General features: G+C 43.1%; 2 protein-coding genes across 2 annotated transcripts in view; both read left to right on the top strand.

Moving 5' to 3' along the window:
• Window positions 1-1,884: 1,884 nt before the first annotated feature.
• The window catches only part of haus4 (HAUS augmin-like complex, subunit 4), a 45,044-nt gene continuing 19,125 nt past the window's right edge, over window positions 1,885-27,803 (top strand). Inside the window, exon 1 of the mRNA XM_052557803.1 lies at window positions 1,885-1,889. The gene's annotated coding sequence lies outside the window, so the exon portion shown is untranslated. The remainder of the gene's footprint in view (window positions 1,890-27,803) is intronic.
• On the top strand, window positions 15,767-17,216 carry LOC127958819 (B-cell receptor CD22-like). The gene is made up of 4 exons (XM_052557826.1): window positions 15,767-15,988; window positions 16,141-16,479; window positions 16,578-16,826; window positions 17,087-17,216. Exons 1-4 carry the CDS (start codon window positions 15,934-15,936, stop codon window positions 17,197-17,199), a joined length of 756 nt encoding a protein of 251 aa, XP_052413786.1. The 5' UTR covers window positions 15,767-15,933; the 3' UTR covers window positions 17,200-17,216.

Below are 27,803 nucleotides of genomic sequence, written 5' to 3'. Positions count from 1 at the left end.
GTGATCTTCTTTAGACTTTTCCACACTGATGCGGAGTCGTTGGAAGTGAACTGAGTCCTTATTTTTTCAGAATAATTCCTCTTTGCCACTTTGATCTCCTTTTCCAGTGTGTATTTAGCCTGTTTATACAAGACATTGTCCCCCTTCACGTAAGCATCTTCTTTGGCCTGACGGAGCTGTCTGAGTTTTGCAGTGAACCACGGTTTGTCATTATTGTAAATTAGTTGAGTCTTTGTAGGAATACACATATCCTCACAGAAACTGATATATGATGTTACGGTCTCTGTGAGTTCATCCAGATCGGTGGTAGCAGCTTCAAAAACACTCCAATCAGTGAGGTCAAAACAAGATTGTAAATCCTGCTCTGCTTCATTAGTCCATCTTTTTACAGTCCTTGATACAGGTTTAGCTGATTTTAGTTTCTGCCTGTAGGACGGTATTAGATGAACCAGAAGGTGATCAGAACGTCCCAAAGCTGCTCGTGGAACAGAATGAAATGCATCCTTTATTGTGGTGTAACAGTGATCCAATATATTACTGTCTCTTGTGGGACAAGTAACATGCTGTCTGTATTTTGGCAGTTCACGGGACAGATTGGCTTTATTAAAGTCCCCGAGAATGATTAAAACAGAGTCCGGGTGTTGTTGTTCTGTCTCTGTGATCTGATCAGCGAGTTTCTGTAAAGCTGAGCTCACATGCGCTTGAGGATGGATGTAAACACTGACCAGAATGAACGAATGAAACTCCCGCGGCGAATAGAACGGCTTACAGTTAATGAAGAGTGTTTCGAGATTTGAGCAGCACGTCTTCTTTAACACAGTTACATCTGTACACCACCGTTCATTGATGTAAAAGCATGTCCCGCCACCACGCGATTTCCCCGTTGATTCTGTGTCACGATCCGCTCTAAACAGCTGAAAGCCCGGCAGATGGAGCGCGCTGTCCGGTATGGTGTCATTCAGCCAGGTTTCCGTGAAACACAGAGCAGCAGAGTGTGTGAAATCCTTATTTGTCCGAGAGAGCAGAAGGAGTTCGTCCGTTTTGTTGGGTAGAGAGCGGAGATTTGCCAGATGGATGCTAGGCAACGGCGTTCGAAATCCGCGCTTCCTGAGTCTTACGAGCGCTCCCGCTCGCTTCCCCCGTCTGCGCGTCCTGAAGCGCTTGATCAGTGCCGCCGCTCCTCCGATAACAACGTTCAGTAAAACGTCTGAATAATTGAAATCCGGTAAAATATCCTGTGGTGTGTTCTGCCGAATGTTCAGCAGTTCTTCCCTGGTGAAACTGATGGCAGGAATATAACTAAAGACAGGACAAACTAACAAAAACACAAAAACATATGCGGAGCTCGTCACGGAGGCAGCCATCCTGTATCGGCGCCAGACGACAAAAAAAAAAAAAAAAAAAAAAAAAAAAAAAAAAAAAAAAAAAAAAAAGGCACTCCCGCTGTTCATAACCCTTTTCCTTTTCAGTGGCCTCCAGCTCCTCTCGCAAACGCTAGCGCGAAGCTACCGACGCTAGCAGAACAGGCCCAACCATATCAACAATCCCACCCACCAGGTCATAACCCCGCCCACTTCCAGTGGCCTGCAGCTCCCGTAGCTCAGACAAGCGCGGGCCCGCCCCCGCCGGCAGCTCATGCCTATAATCCTTCCTATCACCCTACCTATCTCCTTCCCTTTCCTCCACATCATCCTAATAACTTTTCTCTTCAAACCTCAACAGGTCATCAAAACGCGAGGCCTCCGATGACAGTTACAGACCCGGCACATACCCTCCCCAGCTATTCGCTCCAAACTAAAAACCAGTACTCTCTTTCCACAGCAATACAGATGCCCATTCCGTCCAATGCCGTCGCAATGGAGCCACCTCCCGTGTCACAAAACATCCGGGCACAGATCCTCGCAGGTATGGACGTAGATCTTTCATCTCTACTCTCTCTGCTCCCCGCAGCCCAATCAGACAGGCAAATAGACTGCGGGGACTTCTCAGTCACTTTAAAAAATCCAACCACCCACACATCCCGCCTACTATCATTTCCTGAATTCACTATCGCTTTCGCTAGATATACAGAAATCATCTGTTCAGCTTTCCCCCACAGGCGGCGCGAACTGAATGATTATTTGGCTATAATAGCAGAGCTCGCGCTGTCCTATGGGGGCGGGCATTTCTACACCTATCACAAACTCTTTTCAGCTAAGAGCGCAGTGCGAGTCGCCCAGTGGAACCAGTGCACATACTGGGGGGCTCTCGACCAGGATCTCCACAGCAGGGTATTTCTGGGCTGTAAAAACATTTCCTGTGCAGTCTGCAGGTCAGTGGCACACTCAACCATGTGGTGCCCCCAAGTTAATCCTTCTGTTCCACCCCATTCAGGAACCAGCCCAGTGAGATCCACCAGCTATGTGCCACGTCCTGCAACAGCCTTAGCTAATCAAAGATTTAAAAATCCCTCTTTTGAAGGAAGCAGGCAGCCCTGCAACCAGTTTAACGCTGGTAAATGCACCAAATCGCGCTGCCGGTACCTTCACGTTTGCAGTTTCTGCGGCGGCGCTCATGCCCGCTTCGTGTGCCCAGTGTACAAATCTGCTAATAAAAATTCTAAAAATTACTTATCGACTCCTGTAAATATTTCACGCATGCACGCTGAACTAGCTCATCATCCGGACCCCGAATTTACCAAATACCTGCTGACAGGCCTCGAAAACGGCTTTAAACCCGGCGCAGAATGCCCACTCTCACAGAACACTATCTGCAATAATCTTCAGTCCGCCCTAACAGAACCTGAAGTTGTCGACAATCTGATAAAAAAAGAAGTCGAATCTGGGTTCATGATCGGCCCTTTCGACACTCCTCCATTCAACATGTTTCGTATCAGCCCCATCGGAGTGGCTACAAGAAAATTTTCGGGTAAAAAACGTCTCATAATCGACTTATCAGCCCCGCACAATTCCCCGTTTCCAAGCATTAACAGCTTAATTCCTCTCGATGAATTTTCGCTTAAATACCAAGACATAGATCAAGCAATCGACATGGTTAAAATCGCAGGTCGGGGTGCTTGGCTCGCAAAAATCGACATTACTTCAGCCTTCAAAATTATGCCTATCCATCCAGATTCATGGCATCTTTTTGGAGTGCGCTGGCGTGGGAAATACTACTTCGCCGTACGCCTAACCTTCGGATGCAAAAGCAGCCCAAAAATTTTCGACATGCTATCAGAAGCAGTTTGCTGGATATTGTCGAATAATTACGCCATTCCCCACCTCATTCACCTGCTAGACGATTTTTTAATAATTTCGCCCCCTGAAGCCATACCAGCCGCACATTTCCTTACGGCCCAAAAAGTCTTTTCCGAACTCGGAATCCCTATTGCTCAAGAGAAAACGATGGGTCCGGCAAAATCCATCGAGTTCCTCGGGATTACATTGGATTCAGACAAATTCCAAGCATCCCTGCCCAAAGAGAAAATCGACCGAATCATCCTAGTCTCATCTACCCTCATCGACAACCCAAATTGTTCTAAACGTGAACTACTATCCCTGCTGGGACACCTAAATTTCGCTATGCGCATTATTCCGCAAGGCCGCCCATTCATTTCGCACCTCCTCTTGCTCGCGTCCTCCGTCCCCGCACTAGAGGACCGCATTTCTATAACCCAAGCTTGTCGCGACGAACTCAAGTTATGGCTAACATTCCTAAACCAATGGAACGGTCTATCTCTTTTCTACCGCTACCTCGTTTCGTCCCCAGTCGATATCCGATTGTTCACAGACGCCGCCCCCTCGGTCGGTTTCGGAGGATTTTACCAAGGTCGCTGGTTCGCGTCTCCTTGGCCACCACAATTACAGGACATCCCTCTGTCCTCCGCATTATTTGAGATCTACCCCATAGTAGTAGCAGCCTTCCTGTGGGGTAAAGAATGGACGACCAGCAGCATTCTGGTGCATTGCGACAACGACGCTACAGTGCATTGCATTAATAAAGGCCGCTCTCATTCACAGGCTATAATGCCTCTTTTAAGACGCCTCACCTGGATCTCAGCGTGCGACCAATTCATCTTAGTCGCCAAACACGTTCCGGGCTCAGAAAATCAAATCGCTGACTCTCTCTCTCGCTTTCTGTTTCAGAAATTCAGGACGCTGGCTCCAGGGGCGGACAATTTCCCAACGCCAGTTCCTCCATATTCAGAACTGATATTCCCGTAACACATCCGCTAAAACCCCTCCTCGACACATCACTCGACACAATCCTCCAAGCAGTTTCCCCCAGAACCCTCCAAACCTACGTGACCGCGTGGAGATGTTTTAAAACATTCCACGTATCCTATAATCTACCATTCCCAGTCTTTTCTCTCCTCACAATCACTTCATTCATATCCTACCTTAACAGCATCAAGAGCCTGCAAGTCGGCTCTATCAAAGGGTATCTGAGTGGCATTCAATTTTTCCACAAACTGATATACGGCGCCCCCTCACCCGAGATAAATAATTCACAAACCTCCCTCTTAATCAAAGGGATTCAACGATCCCAGCCAAACCGTCCCGACACTAGACAACCCATAACATCAGATATCCTCACCCAATGCATTTACACCCTCCGCACCGGCTACCTGTCTCTCCATATCGCCCGCACATTAGATGCCATGTTTATTTTAGCCTTTTTCGGTTTCCTTAGATGCTCGGAACTCGCCATCACCTCCAAATTCGATCCCAAAACCCACCCCACCATCTCAGACTTATCAGTCATAGATAACGAAACCATATCATTTTTGATCAAACAAAGTAAGACAGACCAAACCAAAAAAGGCCATTTAATTTACATTTTCAAACTCTCATCACCCATCCAACCATTCCAATCCGTTCTGGCATACCTCCAGTGGAGAACTTCCCAAGCTAACTGCCATCTCGATCCCCTATTCATAGACGAATCCAACAAACCAGTCACCCGCTTCTGGTTTCAGAAACATCTGAAATCCGTCCTCCAACACTCAGGAATCCCAGCAAAAAACTTCTCAAGCCACTCCTTCCGCATTGGGGCAGCAACATCAGCAGCTCAAAAAGGTCTCTCCCAGCAGCAGATCCAAGCTCTAGGAAGGTGGTCCTCAGATGCCTTCCAAAGCTACATAAGAACCAACCGTTTCCACATCAAAAAAGCCCACCAAACCCTCATCGAGTAAAAAAAAAAAAAAAAAAAAAAAAAAAAAAAAACCGTATTCAATCTGCTCTGTCTTCACCCGCATGTCCAGCGAGCTCGAGTCTCCCAGCGGACGCAGTAATCATCCACTTATCCGTTTCCACTGCCAGTCCAGCGAGCACCAGTCTCTCAGCGGACGCAGTAAATATTATTCGTTTCCACTGTCCGTCCAGCGAGCACCAGTCTCTCAGCGGACGCAGTAAATATTATTCGTTTCCACTGTCCGTCCAGCGAGCACCAGTCTCTCAGCGGACGCAGTAAATATTTATCCGTTTCCACTGTCCGTCCAGCGAGCACCAGTCTCTCAGCGGACGCAGTAAACATTATTCGTTTCCACTGTCCGTCCAGCGAGCACCAGTCTCTCAGCGGACGCAGTAAATATTATTCGTTTCCACTGTCCGTCCAGCGAGCACCAGTCTCCCAGCGGACGCAGTAAATATTATTCGTTTCCACTGTCCGTCCAGCGAGCACCAGTCTCTCAGCGGACGCAGTAAATATTTATCCGTTTCCACTGTCCGTCCAGCGAGCACCAGTCTCTCAGCGGACGCAGTAAATATTTATCCGTTTCCACTGTCCGTCCAGCGAGCACCAGTCTCTCAGCGGACGCAGTAAATATTATTCGTTTCCACTGTCCGTCCAGCGAGCACCAGTCTCTCAGCGGACGCAGTAAATATTATTCGTTTCCACTGTCCGTCCAGCGAGCACCAGTCTCTCAGCGGACGCAGTAAATATTATTCGTTTCCACTGTCCGTCCAGCGAGCACCAGTCTCTCAGCGGACGCAGTAAATATTTATCCGTTTCCACTGTCCGTCCAGCGAGCACCAGTCTCTCAGCGGACGCAGTAAATATTATTCGTTTCCACTGTCCGTCCAGCGAGCACCAGTCTCTCAGCGGACGCAGTCAATATTATTCGTTTCCACTGTCCGTCCAGCGAGCACCAGTCTCTCAGCGGACGCAGTCAATATTTATTCGTTTCCACTGTCCGTCCAGCGAGCACCAGTCTCTCAGCGGACGCAGTAAATATTATTCGTTTCCACTGTCCGTCCAGCGAGCACCAGTCTCTCAGCGGACGCAGAAAATATTATTCGTTTCCACTGTCCGTCCAGCGAGCACCAGTCTCTCAGCGGACGCAGTAAATATTATTCGTTTCCACTGCCCGTCCAGCGAGCACCAGTCTCTCAGCGGACGCAGTAAATATTATTCGTTTCCACTGTCCGTCCAGCGAGCACCAGTCTCTCAGCGGACGCAGTAAATATTATTCGTTTCCACTGTCCGTCCAGCGAGCACCAGTCTCTCAGCGGACGCAGTAAATATTATTCGTTTCCACTGTCCGTCCAGCGAGCACCAGTCTCTCAGCGGACGCAGTAAATATTATTCGTTTCCACTGTCCGTCCAGCGAGCACCAGTCTCTCAGCGGACGCAGTAAATATTTATCCGTTTCCACTGTCCGTCCAGCGAGCACCAGTCTCTCAGCGGACGCAGTAAATATTATTCGTTTCCACTGTCCGTCCAGCGAGCACCAGTCTCTCAGCGGACGCAGTCAATATTATTCGTTTCCACTGTCCGTCCAGCGAGCACCAGTCTCTCAGCGGACGCAGTCAATATTTATTCGTTTCCACTGTCCGTCCAGCGAGCACCAGTCTCTCAGCGGACGCAGTAAATATTATTCGTTTCCACTGTCCGTCCAGCGAGCACCAGTCTCTCAGCGGACGCAGAAAATATTATTCGTTTCCACTGTCCGTCCAGCGAGCACCAGTCTCTCAGCGGACGCAGTAAATATTATTCGTTTCCACTGCCCGTCCAGCGAGCACCAGTCTCTCAGCGGACGCAGTAAATATTATTCGTTTCCACTGTCCGTCCAGCGAGCACCAGTCTCTCAGCGGACGCAGTAAATATTTATCCGTTTCCACTGTCCGTCCAGCGAGCACCAGTCTCTCAGCGGACGCAGTAAATTTTCATCCGTTTCCACTGCCCGTCCAGCGAGCACCAGTCTCTCAGCGGACGCAGTAAACATTATTCGTTTCCACTGTCCGTCCAGCGAGCACCAGTCTCTCAGCGGACGCAGTAAATATTATTCGTTTCCACTGTCCGTCCAGCGAGCACCAGTCTCCCAGCGGACGCAGTAAATATTATTCGTTTCCACTGTCCGTCCAGCGAGCACCAGTCTCTCAGCGGACGCAGTAAATATTTATCCGTTTCCACTGTCCGTCCAGCGAGCACCAGTCTCTCAGCGGACGCAGTAAATATTTATCCGTTTCCACTGTCCGTCCAGCGAGCACCAGTCTCTCAGCGGACGCAGTAAATATTATTCGTTTCCACTGTCCGTCCAGCGAGCACCAGTCTCTCAGCGGACGCAGTAAATATTATTCGTTTCCACTGTCCGTCCAGCGAGCACCAGTCTCTCAGCGGACGCAGTAAATATTATTCGTTTCCACTGTCCGTCCAGCGAGCACCAGTCTCTCAGCGGACGCAGTAAATATTATTCGTTTCCACTGTCCGTCCAGCGAGCACCAGTCTCTCAGCGGACCCAGTAAATATTATTCGTTTCCACTGTCCGTCCAGCGAGCACCAGTCTCTCAGCGGACGCAGTAAATATTATTCGTTTCCACTGTCCGTCCAGCGAGCACCAGTCTCTCAGCGGACGCAGTAAATATTATTCGTTTCCACTGTCCGTCCAGCGAGCACCAGTCTCTCAGCGGACGCAGTCAATATTTATTCGTTTCCACTGTCCGTCCAGCGAGCACCAGTCTCTCAGCGGACGCAGTAAATATTATTCGTTTCCACTGTCCGTCCAGCGAGCACCAGTCTCTCAGCGGACGCAGAAAATATTATTCGTTTCCACTGTCCGTCCAGCGAGCACCAGTCTCTCAGCGGACGCAGTAAATATTATTCGTTTCCACTGTCCGTCCAGCGAGCACCAGTCTCTCAGCGGACGCAGTAAATATTATTCGTTTCCACTGTCCGTCCAGCGAGCACCAGTCTCTCAGCGGACGCAGAAAATATTATTCGTTTCCACTGTCCGTCCAGCGAGCACCAGTCTCTCAGCGGACGCAGTAAATATTATTCGTTTCCACTGTCCGTCCAGCGAGTACCAGTCTCTCAGCGGACGCAATAAATATTATCGGTTTCCACCGTGAGTCCAGCGAGTACCAGTCTCTCAGCGGACGCAAGAAATATTATCGGTTTCCACCGTGAGTCCAGCGAGTACCAGTCTCTCAGCGGACGCAGTAAATATCTATTTTTACTATTCGTTTTTCCCTCTGTCTGTCCAGCGAGCCTCAGCCTCCCAGCGGACGCAGTAAATATTATTCGTTTCCACTGTCCGTCCAGCGAGCACCAGTCTCTCAGCGGACGCAGTAAATATTTATCCGTTTCCACTGTCCGTCCAGCGAGCACCAGTCTCTCAGCGGACGCAGTAAATATTTATCCGTTTCCACTGTCCGTCCAGCGAGCACCAGTCTCTCAGCGGACGCAGTAAATATTATTCGTTTCCACTGTCCGTCCAGCGAGCACCAGTCTCTCAGCGGACGCAGTAAATATTATTCGTTTCCACTGTCCGTCCAGCGAGCACCAGTCTCTCAGCGGACGCAGTAAATATTATTCGTTTCCACTGTCCGTCCAGCGAGCACCAGTCTCTCAGCGGACGCAGTAAATATTATTCGTTTCCACTGTCCGTCCAGCGAGCACCAGTCTCTCAGCGGACGCAGTAAATATTATTCGTTTCCACTGTCCGTCCAGCGAGCACCAGTCTCTCAGCGGACGCAGTAAATATTATTCGTTTCCACTGTCCGTCCAGCGAGCACCAGTCTCTCAGCGGACGCAGTAAATATTATTCGTTTCCACTGTCCGTCCAGCGAGCACCAGTCTCTCAGCGGACGCAGTCAATATTTATTCGTTTCCACTGTCCGTCCAGCGAGCACCAGTCTCTCAGCGGACGCAGTAAATATTATTCGTTTCCACTGTCCGTCCAGCGAGCACCAGTCTCTCAGCGGACGCAGAAAATATTATTCGTTTCCACTGTCCGTCCAGCGAGCACCAGTCTCTCAGCGGACGCAGTAAATATTATTCGTTTCCACTGTCCGTCCAGCGAGCACCAGTCTCTCAGCGGACGCAGTAAATATTATTCGTTTCCACTGTCCGTCCAGCGAGCACCAGTCTCTCAGCGGACGCAGTAAATATTATTCGTTTCCACTGTCCGTCCAGCGAGTACCAGTCTCTCAGCGGACGCAATAAATATTATCGGTTTCCACCGTGAGTCCAGCGAGTACCAGTCTCTCAGCGGACGCAAGAAATATTATCGGTTTCCACCGTGAGTCCAGCGAGTACCAGTCTCTCAGCGGACGCAGTAAATATCTATTTTTACTATTCGTTTTTCCCTCTGTCTGTCCAGCGAGCCTCAGCCTCCCAGCGGACGCAGAAAATACCTATTTGTCTCCTCTATCAGTCCGCGAGCACTAGTCTCACAGCGGACTCAATAACATATTTTTCCTCAGTTGTCCAGCGAGCACTAGTCTCTCAGCGGACGCAGTATGCATCCATCTCTTCCTGTTCTTCGTCCAGCAAACCAGTCTTCCAGCGGACGCAGGGACATAGTCCGTCTCCCAAATCAATACATTTCACAGGCAGACGGTAGAACCTGTCTTACCGACATCGTAACCGCCTCTTCCTCATCCATCAACCAATAAGACCTGCCTGCTCCTCCGCTTCTGCCAGAGGCACAAAAAAAAAAAAAAAAAAAAAAAAAAAGTCAGCCCGCCAAATCTCTGCGTTTGGGGGGTTAGTAGTCCGGCGGCTGTCCTTTCCTCTCTTGTTTTATGGGGAGTACTCTGGGTTCGGGCCTCATCCCGAGCTCGGAGCCCTCCACCCGGACAGCACGCCAAATACGCATAACCTTACTGAATTAATATACGTAGATGTGAACTCGTGAAATGTAGTTTTATAACAAAGTTCGGGAGGAACAGTCGCAGTTCATTAACCTGATTAACACAAGTGGAGACCAATCAGTAATCAACCCATGATAAGGTATAAATGACAGCAGAACCTACCTCTGTTCATTGACAGTTTTCAGCATCCCTCCTCCACCCCATTCTCCTCACCATAGATCCATCTACTCTTACCACAACCGGGGGGAGTACTCTGGGTTCGGGCCTCATCCCGAGCTCGGAGCCCTCCACCCGGACAGCACGCCAAATACGCATAACCTTACTGAATTAATATACGTAGATGTGAACTCGTGAAATGCTTTTCTGTAGGATATGCTACTTTCCCGCCAAGCAATACGAAATACCTCTAGTTTTGTTTTCCTCCAGCTGCGCTCCATTTTTCGGGCTGCTCTCTTTAGGGTGCGAGTATGCTCATTATACCATGGTGTCAAACTGTTTTCCTTAACCTTTCTTAAGCGTAAAGGAGCAACTGTATTTAAAGTGCTAGAAAAGAGAGAGTCCATAGTTTCTGTTACATCATCAAGTTGTTCTGAGGTTTTGGATATGCTAAGGAATTCGGATACATCAGGAAGATAACTTAAAAAGCAGTCTTTTGTGGTAGAAGTGATGGTTCTTCGATACTTGTAACAAGAAGTAGAATTTACAATTTTGGCTATATGAAGTTTACACAGAACTAAATAATGATCTGAGATATCATCACTTGGCTGAATAATTTCAACACTATCAACATCAATTCCATGTGACAGTATTAAATCTAGAGTATGATTTCGACAATGAGTAGGTCCTGAAACGTGTTGTCTAACACCGATAGAGTTCAGAATGTCTATAAATGCTGATCCCAATGCATCTTTTTCATTATCGACATGGATATTAAAATCACCAACTATTAAGACTTTATCTGCAGCCAGAACTAACTCTGATGTAAAATCAGCAAACTCTTTAATAAAGTCTGTATGGTGCCCTGGTGGCCTGTATACAGTAGCCAGTACAAACATAACAGGGGATTTATCATTAACATTGGTTTCTCTGGATAATGTTATATGAAGCACCATTACTTCAAACGAGTTATACTTGAAGCCTGCCCTCTGAGAAATCCTGAAAACGTTATTATAAATTGAAGCAACTCCTCCCCCTTTGCCTTTTAGACGCGGCTCGTGTTTATAACAATAATCTTGGGGGGTGGACTCATTTAAAATAATGTAATCATCAGGTTTTAGCCAGGTTTCTGTCAAGCAGAGCACATCTATATTATGATCAGTTATCATATTATTTACAAAAAGTGTTTTCGTAGAAATGGATCTGATATTCAATAAGCCAATCTTTATCATTTGTTTATCCATATTGCATTTGTTTTTTATTTGTTGAACCTCAATTAAATTGTTAACCTTAACTTGGTTTGGACGTTTTTTGTATTTTCTAGTTCGGGGAACAGACACAGTCTCTATAGTGTGATATCTAGGTGAAAGAGTCTCTATGTGCTGAGAATTAACTGACCTCTGTGACGGGAGGCAGCTAGCAGACGGTCGGTTTAGCCAGTCTGTCTGCTTCCTGACCTGGGCCCCAGTTAGTCAAGTATAAACACTAAGACTATTTGCCATATTTCTAGACAGAAGAGTGGCGCCACCCCAGGAGGGATGAAGACCATCTCTTTTAAACAGGTCAGGTCTGCCCCAAAAGCTCGTCCAATTGTCTATGAAACCTATGTTATTCTGTGGGCACCACTTAGACATCCAGCCATTGAGTGATGACAATCTGCTATGCATCTCGTCACCACGGTAAGCAGGGAGGGGACCAGAGCATATTACAGTGTCTGACATCATGCTTGCAAGTTCACACACCTCTTTAAAGTTATTTTTAGTGATCTCCGACTGGCGAAGTCGAACATCATTAGCGCCGGCATGAATAACAATCTTACTGTATTTACGTTTAGCATTAGCCAGCACTTTTAAATTTGCCAAGATGTCAGGCGCTCTGGCTCCCGGTAAACATTTGACTATGGTGGCTGGTGTCTCTATATTCACGTTCCGTACAATGGAATCACCAATAACTAGAGCACTTTCATCAGGTTTCTCAGTGGGTGCATCACTGAGTGGGGAGAACCTGTTTAATGTTTTGATCGGAACAGAAGAGCGGTGTTTTGACCCACGACTACGCTGCATCACCGTCACCCAGTTGCCCTGCTGCAGGGGCTCTGCTGGAACCGGACAATGTACAGGAATCCCTGAGCTAGACGCATCCAAAGCCATATCTAGAGCCCTAACATTCTTACTGTCCTCAATTAAAGTTTGGATGCGTGTCTCTAATTCTGAAATCTTCTCTGTCAGCCTAACTGTTTCCCTGCATTTATCACATGTGAATCCCTCATCAGCGACAGAGATAGATAAACTGTACATGTGGCAAGAGGTGCAAATAACAATTGTAGGAGAAGCCATTACTCACCGTGCTTGATGAAATATTCTTACTGCGGTTGTTTGATGAACTTGTGGAAAACTGCAGCGTGAGAGAGGAGAGGAGAGGAGAAAAGAAAACGCTAATGACAAGCTAACGAGTGCTAACGCTTTGCAGGTGTGCTGCAGTCACGGAAGAGTGAACGATCAAAGTTAATCTGATAAGATTGAATCGTAATATCAGAAATATGGTGTGAATTAAGTTATATTTTACAATTTAAAAAACAAACAAACAGACAGTGATAGTAAGAAAGATTATAGAGAAAAAATATAAAATAAAAACAGCTACATGGAGCTATGATTAGCTACAGAAGGCCAACAGGAAGTAGAGAAAACACTGTCCAACAGCGACACCAACAGGCACCAGCCAACACCAACAGGCACTTAGCAAAAAAATCTAAAAAAAAATTATTCGCGTCGAACATGACTACGCATTGCCCACTATGGTTCTCCCTACGCTCCCCATCGCCCCTGGGCGTGGATGCGTTAGCTCACAGCTGGCCCAGGACCAGTCTGGATGCTTTTCCTCCGATTCGTTTGATCCCAGCAGTATTATGCAGAATACGGCGGGACAGAGTGGAACAGGTGCTGCTGGTGGCTCCGCGATGGCACACGCAGTCGTGGTTTGCGGATCTGATCAGTCTGCTAGCGGGCTCTCCGTGGGAGATTCCCCTCAGACAGGATTTGTTATCACAAGCACAGGGGCTGATTTGGCACCCGAGGCCAGATCTGTGGAAACTGTGGGCGTGGCCACTGAGCGGAGTGCATTAGTATGTCCCGGTCTTTCTGTTGAAACCACTGAGACTATATTGAATTCTAGAGCAGCTTCTATGAGACGCTTATATGCTTTCAAGTGGAAACTGTTTACAGCCTGGTGTGGCAATCATAATGTGGATCCAGTTTACTGCCCAGTGGCTTCAGTGCTGGAGTTCCTCCAGGAGCGTTTTTCGGATGGCGTTACACCAGCCACTTTAAAGGTTTACGTGGCAGCCATTTCAGCTTACCACGAATACATAGGCAGTGCCTCTGTGGGGCGTCATCCACTAGTTTCTCGTTTCATACAGGGTGCGCGACGGCTGAGGCCTTTCCGCCCTGTGCGAGTTCCTTCATGGGATTTATCCATTGTGGTGCTAGGTTTATCAGGGCATCCGTTTGAGCCCTTGGAGACTGTATCGGATAAATTCCTGACACTGAAGACACTTCTTCTCATGGCTTTATCCTCCCTCAAGAGAGTTAGGGATTTACAGGCTCTTTCTGTTTCACCCTCATGCATGGAATTTGCACCGGGCTCTGTGAAGGTGCTGCTGCAGCCCAGGCCTAACTATGTTCCTAAGGTCGCATCTAACCCCTTTCGCTTTCAGCATGTGGTCCTGGAAGCTTTTTCACCTGCTGAGGCTGGGTCAGGAGATCTAAGTCTTTGCCCTGTGAGAGCTTTAAAGACTTATGTGGATCGTACAGCCCCTTGGCGTGAATCTGACCAGCTGTTTGTCCGTTTTGGACATAAAAGTAAGGGCCATGCGGTTACGAAGCAGCGCATGTCCCATTGGTTGGTGGAGGCAATTTCTTTGGCCTATGAGGCGCGCGGACTCGCTTCACCCTTGGAAGTTAAAGCTCATTCCACTCGAGCTGTGGCTTCTTCTCAAGCTTTTCTCAGTGGATCTTCTATGGATGATATCTGTGCTGCGGCAGGATGGTCCTCACCGAGCACTTTTATCAAGTCCTACAGTCTGGATGTGAGGATGGCTCCTGGCTCCCGGGTTCTCTCCGCTTGAGCAGATGCTTCCTCGGATCTCAGTTATCAGGTACGTCACGCGTTTTGGTACATCGTTCCCATACGTGGTGACGTCACCGCAGCATCGAAGTGACCTATGAAAGGGAACATCTCAGTTACGTATGTAACCATGGTTCCCTGAATAGGGAACGAGATGCTGCGGTTCTGGCCGTTCCGTACCTTGATAATGTTCTTCATCTTCAGTCATGAAATCTGAGCGAAATGGCGCGCTGCACCCAGGTATATCATGCGTGCGCATGCGTAGGGTGGTGCCATGCGCCATTTGGCCAATAGGATTGGCGGGATGGTATAGGGCTTCAGACATTCGTCACACCGAAGGTGTTCCCATACGTGGTGACGTCACCGCAGCATCTCGTTCCCTATTCAGGGAACCATGGTTACATACCTAACCGAGAAGATTTTTACAGTAAAATGCCTCGTGATGAAGCCTGATTCTTCCGGGAAAGATTCAAAGCTTTGAGATTGTCAGACAGCGCCATCTGGTGGTTAGTAGAAAATAAAGCAACTTGAATATTTTTTTTTCAGGTTTCTTTGATGAATAGACCGTTCAGAAGAACAGCATTTATCTGAAATAGACATCATTTTATAAAATATTTCTTTATCATCACTTTTGATCAATTTAAAGAATCCTTGCTAAATAAAAGTATTAATTTATATATATATATATATATATATATATATATATATATATATATTAAGAATGATTTCTGAAGGATGTGACACTGAAGACTGGAGGAATGATGCTGAAAATTCACCTTTGATCACAGGAATACATTACTTTTAAAATATATTCAAATGGAAAACAGTTATTTTAAATAGTATAAATACTTCAAAATCTTACCGTTCAAAAACTGTTGACTAGTAGGCTTTATACATTGCAGAAATGTCATTTCGTAATATTTTATATATATATATATATCTGTGTGTGTTTGTGTAATTTCTGTCCCCCTCACTTCTGAATAGATGGCTACGTCCCTGGGCTAATATATGAACTGTCTGAACAAACAGTTAAAATGATAATTATGCAAGAAAACCTTGTGCTTTGTTCATCTGAACAACTTAAATAGGCTTTATATATTGAATGTGATTTAATTGGCATCTGGTTTTCAGAGAATATAAACTGAATGGACAAAAACACTAGCTTATATTACAAGTAAAGTCTGGTTACAAAGTCCTTTTTTCTCTAAATAGCTTTTGAAAACATGCTCAAATGAACTTCAATTGCTATTTTCTTGCTATTTTTAAGTTAGTTTGAGTTCAGTGATGTTATTTCCCTGTTGATGGAGGGGCCTCTGTGCATTAAAATAGTGTTAACCACAAAGCATTAATCGGCCAGTAAAGCTAAAGTGCAAGTGTTAAAACAGTCAATCATTTGTCTGCTGCTGATCTGATGAGCTTCAACACGGTAAGACACACACACACTCATACGCCAATGAAAACTGATGATTATTGCTCATATAACATACGAGTCTTAACGTGAGAAATGTTAAGAATAGGGAGATGTACATGCACTGTTCATGAGTGTATGATGAATGCTGTATTATAGATATATTTGACGCTGATGTCGGTCAGAAATGCTCCTCGTCTTCCTCTGATCTCTCTGCTCATGATTCACGGTGAGTCTCTGTTACATTCACATTAAGGCACTTCTTTTTGAATCGGGGCTTATAATATTCCCTGTACTTTTTTTAGTAAAGAGTATTATCATGTTACAGTCCAGTTTAACTGATAAAACATAATTTTCCTCTTGATGAATTCTGTGTTTCAGGGGTTTCTAGTGCTGATTGGGGTGTGAGTTACAGTCCTTCACACATCTGTGCACTAAAGCACTCCTCAGTGATAATGAGCTGCTCTTATACATACCCTACTGGATATAAGATTGAGAAAGTGTTCTGGACCAGAAACCCTGAGCAGGGTAAAGAGCCTCCAGATCTGTCTAAGGACCCTGAATACAGTCAGAGGCTTCAGTATTTGGGAGACAAACAGCAGAACTGCACCATCAGACTGAGTCATGTGACACAGAAGGACCAACACAAGTACTGTTTCAGATTCATCACTGTTAATGATAAATGGATTGGCACTCCAGGAGTGACTCTTACTGTCACAGGTGACTTTCATGAGGCTGAGCTCTTCTTCTGTGCATTATGTTGAATAATAATCAGTGTATGACAGCAGCACTAGATATAATGTGTGTGTTGTGTTCAGATCTTCAGGTGGAGGCTCCTGAGAGCGTGAAAGAGGGTCAAAATATCAATCTGACATGTAAAAGCAGCTGCGCTCTGACTGACAGAGCAACATTCATCTGGTACAGAAACTCACAGCCATTTACTGAGAGAAGAGACGGAAACAATCAACTCCTGCTGCAGTCAGTCAGAAGAGAGGATGCAGGCAGATACAGCTGTGCTCTACATGGACACACGTACATCTCTCCTGCTGCTCAGCTCACTGTCACCTGTGAGTACAGATTTAATCAGCTTAAGTGTGGCCCTTGTCACACTACATTTAGGCGCGCTGCATTCTGATTGGTTCAGATAGCATACTGCGAGAGCTCGGGGCTGTGGAAAATCATGCTATAAGGCAATTTAGAAATCGTGCAAAACATGGATCTCAGAGATCAGACGCTGTTACTGCCACTGGTTAAGCTTTTATTAACACACTCCTGTATCTTCACATCATTCATCAGTTTGTTAATTATCTTGATCTTCATCTTTCAGTTCATCCTGGTGCTGATAGGAATGTGATTGTGATCACAGCGACATCTGGAGGATTATTCATCATCATCATCATCATCATCATCATATGGTTTATAATGTGTGTTCAATTATAAACTACATTGACTTCATAAATGCACTTTTATATTATATAAGTTCATTTGGTGTAACAGAAGGAAATGCATCAGCTGTATGTGATTATTAGAAATCTTTAAACATTTATATTTTCTATTTAATGCTGTTGTCTATATGTTGTTAATGTGATTTTAACAGGAAACAAAGATGTGTTAAAACTGAAGATAACGGAGTGAAACAGGTAAAACATTCAAACACAACTTTACAGAAGCAGAAAATCAATCGATCAACTGTTGTCTGTTTCAGACTGTAAATGTACAGAATGATTACAAAGTAAAAGTCTTTTATCAACAGAATACAGCAAAAAAAAACCTTTACAAACTCATATTTCTCTTGTATTTGATAGTGATTTCTGAAACTATCTGCTGCGTCCTCAGGTGATGTGACAGATTATTTAAGAAATACAAATATAAAAACACTTATTTCTTGTTGAACCGTTCACACAAAACAAACATAAACCATGAGCCGAGTCTGATTCACAATTATATGACTCATGAGTCTGCTGTTTTAACGAATCATTTAAAAGCCTGATGAGCTCAGGATTTATTGATGTCTAACAGTCTGTACATTTTTACCCCCCAAAAATCCTATATTTAATATTGTTTTATACATTTTTCCATATATCACGTGCTCCTATGTTCTTTCTCTGTCTCTGTAGATCTCTGATCCCGGTGAAGACACATACACAGCTCTTGAGCTCAAGTCCACGACCTCTGACCTCTACAACACACTTACAGTAAGTGAGATATCAAAGTCAGAACTCTCTTCAGTTCCAGTTTGATAGTTTTATCAAGCTTATGGATTTATCAAGATTATAATGTTGTTGATGAACTTCAGTCAGTCGTTCTTCTTGTTTGTTCAGATCAACAGGAAGATGCTGCAGTGAGAGGCGGAGCCACATATGATTGACAGGTGTCATTAGTGAAGAGTCACTGAAGCGTTGCATTTTTTATAGCTTAAATACATGATGTAACAGTGGAATAAAACGAAAGTAAAAAGCTGATTGTGTAAATATATCATTTTTTAATTAATTCAGCAGAACAAAACACATGCAGTGATGTTCAGTGATGAGATACAAGCTCATTGTTTTCTTATTTCACAACATTTTCCTGCTTTTAAGTCATTATTGATCATTATACCCTGATATACTGAACAAAATCATAACTGTGCACCTCACAACAGACGATGTATTAATGTTGTCAAAGTGCTGCTTGCTCAGTATGATCTGTTATTCTGTGTGTGTGTTTCCCTCAAACTGCCAGCAGAGGTCACCATCTCTGCTCCTGACATCAACACTGATGTTCATCAGCTGTCAATCATCTCTATTCATCTTCATGTGTATGTTGTTTTATTCTGTGCTGTGTTTAAAGTCCTTCATATGTTCCTATTATAATTCTGAACACATTCATTCAGCATGTCCTCTGGTTTCTTCAGTCTCGGTTTGATTTAAAAACGCCTCCATTCCTCTTTTTTTTTTAATAATATGTGTTTGTTTGTATTTCCTGCTTCTGGCAGCAAAATACATTATGTCCTTTGAATATAATTTCTGATTGGTCAGTTTTGTAATGAGAGAGTTTTTGCCATCACCCTCCTCTGATATTCATGAAGTAATAAAAACTCAGCTGGGCTTCAGCAAATAATAGAAAAGAAAATAATAATATGTATCTTACTAAATAAATATCCGAAAGAGATTTAAATGAGTATAATGTGAAAAATAATGAATGTTTCCCTGTTGATGGAGGGACCTATAGAATATAATATTTTCTTAGTTCAACAAAAGCCAAACAACTCATATTTTTAATGTCACTGGTTCTTTAATCAAATCAGTTTTACGTTTGTAATTAATTAATTAATTAATATTATTTATTTATTTCCATTATTTGAAAGTGTAGCTCATTATTTGTGGCCTATTTCTTTGCCCTGTTTATTTCTGTATTATCCTCTATATATATATATATATATATATGTATACAGTACAGACCAAAAGTTTGGACACACCTTCTCATTCAAAGAGTTTTCTTTATCTTCATGACTCTGAAAATTGTAGATTCACACTGAAGGCATCAAGGGCTATTTGACCAAGAAGGAGAGTGATGGGGTGCTGCTCCAGATGACCTGCCCTCCACAGTCACCGGACCTGAACCCAATCCAGATGGTTTAGGGGTGAGCTGGACCGCAGACAGAAGGCAGAAGAACCAATAAGTGCTACGCATCTCTCGGGGAACTCCTTCAAGACTGTTGGAAGACCATTTCAGGTGACTACCTCTTGAAGCTCATCAAGAGAAAGCCAAGAGTGTGCAAAGCAGTAATCAAAGCAAAAGAAGAACCTACAATATGACATATTTTCAGTTGTTCCACACTTTTTTGTTATGTATATAATTCCATATATAATTCCACATGTGTTAATTCATAGTTTTGATGCCTTCAGTGTGAATCTACAATTTTCATAGTCATGAAAATAAAGAAAACTCTTTGAATGAGAAGGTGTGTCCAAACTTTTGGTCTGTACTATATATATATTTTCATAATGGTTTGTTTTCTTCTCAAATCTTGTCTGTGGTCTGGACACCCCTGGTCAAATGCCCCCAGAGGGCATCACTTCCCACTTTGATAATTACTGTAGTTACAATGCCCTGAACATCACATCCTTTCCTTTTCCCCAGATGTAATCAATCTAGGTGGTTGAATAAAAATATTTTGAATTTATATCTAAAAATGACCTCCTTAGCTTAGCACAGCAAGATTGTTAGCTAGACCGTTAGCATCAGCTAACGATACAGTATCAGGGCTCTCAAGTCTCACGCATTGGGCGTGAGACTCACGCATTTCAACCCGTTCACACGCTCACACGCCACACCTTGTATTTCTCACGCAGAGACATTACGAGGACAACGCCCACCAAGTTGCGGCGCTATTTTTTTAAACAGTGAAACAGGTAACGTAGAGGAATCAAGTGAGTTCCCCGAAGGCCCTGACACGCACCTGCTAATCGAATAAAAAAAAATATAGCTACCGATCAGCCAATCAGAAAATAGCATTGCTGTATCCGGGTAAGATTTTTACAGGCTCGTGTGCAACACAGATCCAGACGCTCGCTGAAGTAGGTAACGTTACGGTTACAGACTTGTCAAGACAATGACACAGATTTTCACTATATGTTTTTTTTTATTAATATATTAATTTAACATTTTTTAAAAACAGTCTAAGATATGTTTTGGTCTGATGGTTATTATGACCCCGACACGCACGCAATTTTGGCCATTATACGTGGTCGGCCGTAGCTTTTGTGCCTATTATTAGCCCACTATTATTTTTTTATTGCCAAAGTTACACGTTGAAGAGGATGCGGGGCTACTCTGACAGTTTTATATAAGAGACTTCTATAATAGGCCTATCCATAATACTTGTATGGCAGTATCCATAATAGTTTAAAAAAAAAAAAAAATTTCTTTCCTTGTATTTTTACTGCACCTCATCCTGGTCCCCATTTTCAAAACGTTTTGCCTAGGCTATTTCATTATATTTTATCCAATGTATAATATTGATTATTGCATTCGTCTATTTCAAAGATGTCAGGGAAGAGGCAAAGGAGCAATCTTTCATGCTTTGTTCTAAAAGATCTGGGCCCGTATTCATAAAGAATCTTAATGCAAAAAGTAGTTCCTAGTGACAAAATTCTAAGAAAATTCTTAGAAATGTGGGCGTTTACTTTTAAAATTAAAGAAAAAAATCCTAGTAAAGAAAAAATTAATTCAGAAAGCATCTTATCCCTTAAAAGAGGTCTTAAGGTAAAATTTGTTATGAGCACAGACGAGGACTTTTAAGAGGCTTAAGAGCTTAAGAGAAAATGGCAGAAAGATGAAGAGGCAGAAGAAATGTGTTGCAGACAATGGATGACAATGAGTTAATAAGACGGTATAGATTATATAATAATTTAATATAATATAATTTAATATATAAATTAAAGTAATCACTACATTACGATATTTGGCAACTGGGAACATGCAACAATGCAATAGTGATGATTTGGGTCTGTCACAACCTTCTGTAAGCAGAGTGATCACACAAACAATTACAGCACTTTCAGAACATCTTATTGTGTCGCAGTTCATTTCGTTTCCACTGGAGATTCCCACCTTGCAGGCTCTAAAAACTGCATTTATGAATATAGCAGGCTTATAGGTGAACACAAGCAGGGGGAATGAACCGTTAATAGTTTGTCCTATACGCTCCCATGTCTGCTTCTTGTCCCTTGCTGTGTCTGAATTTTCCTTTAAGAATGGCCTTGTGTTCATCCACTAACTGGGCTAACAGTAAACACTGTTCCTCTGTCCAGATTGGCTTTCTCGCTCTTCTTGGCTTTGATTCCATGTTTGATACATTAAAACCAACACTCAAACCGCCACTTACATAGGACGGCAATCACTGTAATTGGAAAGAGTGGAACAATTTTTATCATTCTAAGCCAATCAAATACCTTATAGGAAATTAAAAGCATGGTAAATAAAAAAATAGAATTCATATACACACATATAATGTGTGTGTGTGTGTGTGTGTGTGTGTGAGAGAGAGAGAGAGAGAGAACGGTCAAATAGGAAAAATTACGCATGTAAATTTAAAGTGAGGATTAGAATAGACCCTATACTTAAAATCACTCTTTTTTTTCCTTCTTGGACAACCAGCCAATCAGAGTCTTCAAAAGATTGTGTCATACATAGCAACCGGTTCAACCCCGCCTCCTCACTAAGATAAACGTTTTTGTCTTTTCCTTACTCAGAGTTGCTCTCAGATCGGTCCCGAATCGCTTTTAAGCTAAGACTCCTACGTAAAAGTTTTTAAGCTAAATTAAGAGTTTTCTGAGAGGATTCTTAGAATCTTTATGAATGCGGGCCCAGCTCCCTAAAAAGGTGGCTAGGTCAGAGGAGGAGGCTGTGGAGAATACAGTAGGGGAGGGAGTTAGGGTGCCAGTAGAGGATGGGTGCATGGAAGAGACTGTGGAGGACCATAGAGGAAACAGTGGAGAACCCACTGGAAACAGGGAAAAAGAGAGGGTTATGTAGAGCAGCCACCTGTAGGTGTTCCTTTAAGAAGGAGTGGTCAACCCGATCGCCATTCATCACAATGGGAACCACCAGCTCTTTTTACTGGTGCTTAGTCTGCAGACAAGATAACTCCTGTGTCCATCAAGGTGTGAGGGACATAAGCAGGGAGGATTTCTAAAATAGCTGCATTAGTGTTAGTGCTTGCTCATTCAAATACCTATGCTGAGAGGGTTTTCTCCATGGTGGGATTAAACAAGACCAAAACCAGGAACAGTTTAGCACTTGATGGAACTGTGAAAAATGGCTGGCCTGGAACCACAGTGATTCAAATGGGAGCCACCAACCCCTGGCCTCAAAACCAGCTACCAACACCTACAATAAACAACACTGACCATTTTTTCTCTCTCTCTCTCTCACACACATAGTGCGAACTACGGGGGAGCTAGGGGGAGCTCGGCTCCCCTTAATAAGACATGGGCTCCCCTGAAAACGAGAAATCTGAAATTTTGGGGGGTCTCAAAAAATACTGACAATGTGAATATTTTTAAGTGCAATTTCAGTTTTGTAATGTGATTATGATGGCAAAAATATTATTCATTCATGCATGACGGCGATTAAAACCTAATTAACCTCAATAAAGATTACAGAAGGTGTGGGGGCGCTGCGCTGCAAATTCCACATGTTAGTATGTCATAGGTTCGTAGAAAAAAAATAAACGTTGGAGGCCATTTATCGTGCGCAAAGTCCTTCCATTATGCAGTTATAGCATCATAGCTAGGGCAAAAAGAAAACAAGGTAGTTCAATTAATTTTGGTTTTATTAAGAAATTGTGTAGTGATGACGCACGACTGATTCACCTGCTGCAAGCACTGGTAAACCTCAAGCCAAGCCCACTGTGAAAACGCATGAAGCTGAAGAAAAGTAATCTCTGGGATCCTAACCCCTCTTGCTTCGAGTCCTCTCTCGCGTTAAACTGGAACAGCCAGCAGTGGAGAGACTGGAAGAGCCAATATACATGGCTGTGTGTTAAGGATGAAGCTTGGGGTGCATCACTTTGTAACGCGTTGTGTCAGGAGGAGGGGGAAAAAAAATATGGGTAGCTCACAAAGTTATTAGGCCAGACAAAACTCACGGAGGCGATTGACATTTAACAACGACTCGCGTTTTATTTCTCCAATCGAACTCGGGCAATTGTCTGTCCCATGTTCCACCGTCCACAGCGTAACCAAAACAAAACAAACAAGATTAAAACAAAATGATTTCCAAACAGAGATTACCCGCATACATGGGGGATTCGAGTCGCGCTTGTATACATTATCATACAGAGAGTGCATGCCGTTTTACAGGGAGCGCGCAGCTCTTAAAGGGGCCACATTTTTTTCCACTCGTTACAACTTGTAAGGACGCAAAAAACCTTCTTCTGTCTGAAAAGGTACCTGGCACGCACTTGTCTGAGGAGTGGATTAATGATTAATGCTCAGAACCAGTCGCGAAAAATTATATATAAATACAGGGACAGCATTGCACACAAGATGGCCATTGAAGTGGCATTGACTAAGCAAAAGGCGATTCTGCCAAATAAAGTAACTGAGGTGAATTCTAAATTAATGGAGGAGACCGCAACATCATTCAAGGCTGTCTTCCTGACCTATCAATTTGTGTCGATAAAGTATAATAGTGCATATTGTAGCTGTTATGTATCTTTGTAAGTCATTATAAGTCATTTTTTGAGGCACTCGTGTCGATAATGTATAATAGTGCATACACTTGTAGCTGTTGTAAGTCCTTATTTGAGACATGCGCATGTGCACGACCTCTACCCCCCCCCCCCCCCCCCCCAAAAAAAAAAGAAAGAAGTGGGCTCCCCCAAAGGACACGGTATAGTTCGAACACTGCTCACACACACACACAAATAAATGCTGAATTAAATAAATATTATTTTATTTGTAAGAATATGTGTCATTTATGAGATCAGACACCCGTCCCCATCAAACCCCTGCCGACATCGCGACCGCGGGCAAAATCTCACTCTGAACTCAGTTCAAAACTTGAGAGCCCTGCAGTATGTACTTATTTTCAGTGTGGTTATGAATAAATATACATATCTGTCTAACTGTCTAACTAGTTAATCCAAACTATATAAAACTGTCGATAAACAATGTAAAAATAGACATCATATAGGGCTAAATGCATAGTATTTTAATAAAACTTTTAAAATTACAGCAGCGGGGAATTTGATTGTGCATGAGTTATTTTATTTAATTATGTTATTTTAATGCTTCAGGCATTTAGCAAGAGGTTTAAGGACATGAAAAGTAAACAAACTGAATTGGAGATATTTGCTACGCCTTTTAAAGTGTAATGCTCTGAAGTACCTGACTGTTTCTGTCCGTCCACTCACCACCAGAGGTCGTCTTCTGGTTATATTGACTTTCACACTACACAGACTGGTAAACATCACCCTGGACTACATTTCTCATGTTCCATTTCACTAATCACACTCTCACCTGTATCCAATTTCACACTATATAGATCAGTCTCAAACCACCATTTAACACCCAGTGTTGTTTATCACTACTTTACAGAATCAGTCCTGATGTACTGGTTTATTCTAGTCCTGTCAAGTCTTCCCTGTTTATCCTAGTCTTCTGTTTTTGCCACTGATCAGGCTTTTAAATGTAGCAAAAAAACAAACAAAGGGTTTTATAGGTTTGACTGAAATAATAATGCAATAAACCGAGACTTTAAATCAATGTTTCAAGAAACAACAACAAAACAATTGAACAAAAAACAGATAAAGACCAAAAGGTAACAACTGATAATATCTCAACATGTATCCAATCCAAATGTAATAAAATTAATTTGTGTGTTATTTATGTGTAAATTATGGGCGATGTCTTAGCTACTGAGGGGTGGGGGCAATAAGGAATTCTCCTAGGGTGTCAAATTGGCTAGAAACGGCCTTAGTATCGACCCATACTGTAATGAATAAAGCTCTACAGATGGATCTGCATGCTTCCTAAGTTCACTCTAACAGACAACCTACAACAGAAAATAATTAAGCTGCATAAATTGTATGTACATTCTGAGGATTTTCCCATTCTGAGAAGACATGCACTGACGTTTGCATCTCTGTTTGAGACGACCTACCGCTATGAGTAGTCAAAAACAAGACTGACTGAACGAAACTTGGTTAACCAGCTACGAGTAGCATTGTCATCACTGTCATCTGACATCAGACGCCTCGTCAAAGAGAAGCAGTTCCAACCATTGCATTAGAGAGGTGAGTGATATATGTGCTCAATAATTTAGTATGGCCCTTAAAGAATGTTACTAAAATGTGAATGGCCCTTGATAGCAATAGGTTCCCACCCACAATTTAAACAATAACATATTTTTTCTTTCTATATGTTCCTACTTTTGTATTCTTCTCAGTGATACCCACCTTCCATCATACATTCGATGCCATTAATTTGAAAATTTAATGTGAAATTATTAAAATATAAACATATATTTAAAATGTTAATGTTAGGTGGGATTAATTGCACATAAATAAATAGTAAACATCAGAACAAAGGTAAGCAAAATAAAGAACCAAAATGTGAATAAGGGCAAAGTCACATATGAGGCCAACTGTGTGGTTTTTGTGGTTTTGTTTCCTTTCTGCTGCAATCAAAAAAGAAATCAAACTGTTTCTCTGAAAAACCACAGTGCAAAGAAAAAAAATAACAGTCGTATGAGACATGAAGTAGAAAATTTGTATCACACATGATAAATGTAATACTTGGTGAAGTATATAGTAATCATTGACAAACACGGACATTCAGAAGTGTTTATTTGTGACTTGCTGAATGGAGTATTTACTTAAATGCAGTTGCATATTTGCAAGAATTGCAATGAGGTAGTCTTTTTTGTGCAAATATTTAATCTGCAGAGTAAAAAGGAACAACTGCAACTTACAAATGACATTTCTTTTTACTGCTTAAACTTGAGGAAATTGCTAATAAATGTTTTGCAAAACTCTAAACTAAGTTCTCTACATTACAATCAAAACTAAGAAATCTTGTTTCATTTGGGAAATATAGCCATTTAAATTCCTCACTCGTTTACTAATGACCTACACCCAGTTATCATGTGTGAAATCATTTGTTCAATTAGAAATCAAAACTTAAGTGTTTTGAGAAAGAAAATATTTTTACCCCCTTGCATTTCTGTTTGCAGTGTATAGATATGAGCCAGATCAGAGAGTCAACGGAAAAGTTGAACATTCACCTAAGAAACTTTGCTTTTGATTGCAAAAGTTCTGCATTTCTCGGAGAAACATTGCATTAGGTTGCAAAACTTGATTCTTTGTGACCAAAGGTTTCTTGGTGGAATGAAACACACTTGAGACTGAACACAAACTAAGTTTCTAACTTTCTAAGGGGACACTGTGTGGAGTACCTCAAGGCTCAGTACTAGGGCCGCTACTCTTCACGCTTTATATGTTACCCTTGGGAGATATCATCAGGAAACATGGTGTTACCTTTCACTGTTATGCTGATGATACTCAGCTCTATATTTCTTCGTGGCCTGGTGAAACACACCAATTTGAAAAACTAATGGAATGCATAGTCGATATAAAAAACTGGATGACGTGTAATTTCTTACTGCTAAATTCTGAAAAAAACTAAAAACTCTGCATGTAATAACCTAGAACGCTAAGTCATCTGTCAATCTTTGTCATCAGTTAGGAACCTAGGTGTGCTATTCAATCGCAATCTTTCCTTAGAAAGCCAAGTTTCTAGCATTTGTAAAACTGCATTTTTCCATCTCAAAAATATATCTAAATTACGGCCTAGGCTCTCAATGTCAAATGCACAAATGTTAATCCATGCATTTATGACCTCAAGGTTAGACTATTGTAATGCTTTATTGGGTGGTTGTTCAGCACATTTAGTAAACAAACTACAGCTAGTCCAAAATGCAGCAGCAAGAGTTCTTACTAGAACCAGGAAGTATGACCATATTAGCCCGGTCCTGTCCACACTGCACTGGCTCCCTATCAAACATCGTATAGATTTTAAAATATTGCTTATTACTTATAAAGCCCTGAATGGTTTAGCACCTCAGTATTAGCCACCAGATCCAGTACGTATCCAGACCAGATGGTGGATCAGCACCTAGAAAGGACCTCTACTGCCCTGAAAGACAGCGGAGACCAGGACAACTAGAGCCCCAGATACAGATCCCCTGTAAAGACCTTGTCTCAGAGGAGCACCAGGACAAGACCACAGGAAACAGATGATTCTTCTGCACAATCTGACTTTGCTGCAGTCTGGAATTGAACTACTGGTTTCGTCTGGTCAGAGGAGAACTGGCCCCCAACTGAGCCTGGTTTCTCCCATGGTTTTTTTCTCCATTCTGTCACCGATGGAGTTTCGGTTCCTTTCCGCTGTCACCTCTGGCTTGCTTAGTTGGGGTCACTTCATCTACAGCGATATCATTGACTTGATTGCAAATAAATGCACAGACACTATTTAAACTGAACTGAAATGATGACA

This window comes from Carassius gibelio, chromosome B5 (genome assembly GCF_023724105.1).
Source record: "Carassius gibelio isolate Cgi1373 ecotype wild population from Czech Republic chromosome B5, carGib1.2-hapl.c, whole genome shotgun sequence".
Taxonomy (NCBI): domain Eukaryota; kingdom Metazoa; phylum Chordata; class Actinopteri; order Cypriniformes; family Cyprinidae; genus Carassius; species Carassius gibelio.
This window is presented reverse-complemented; position numbering and strand designations above follow the sequence as displayed.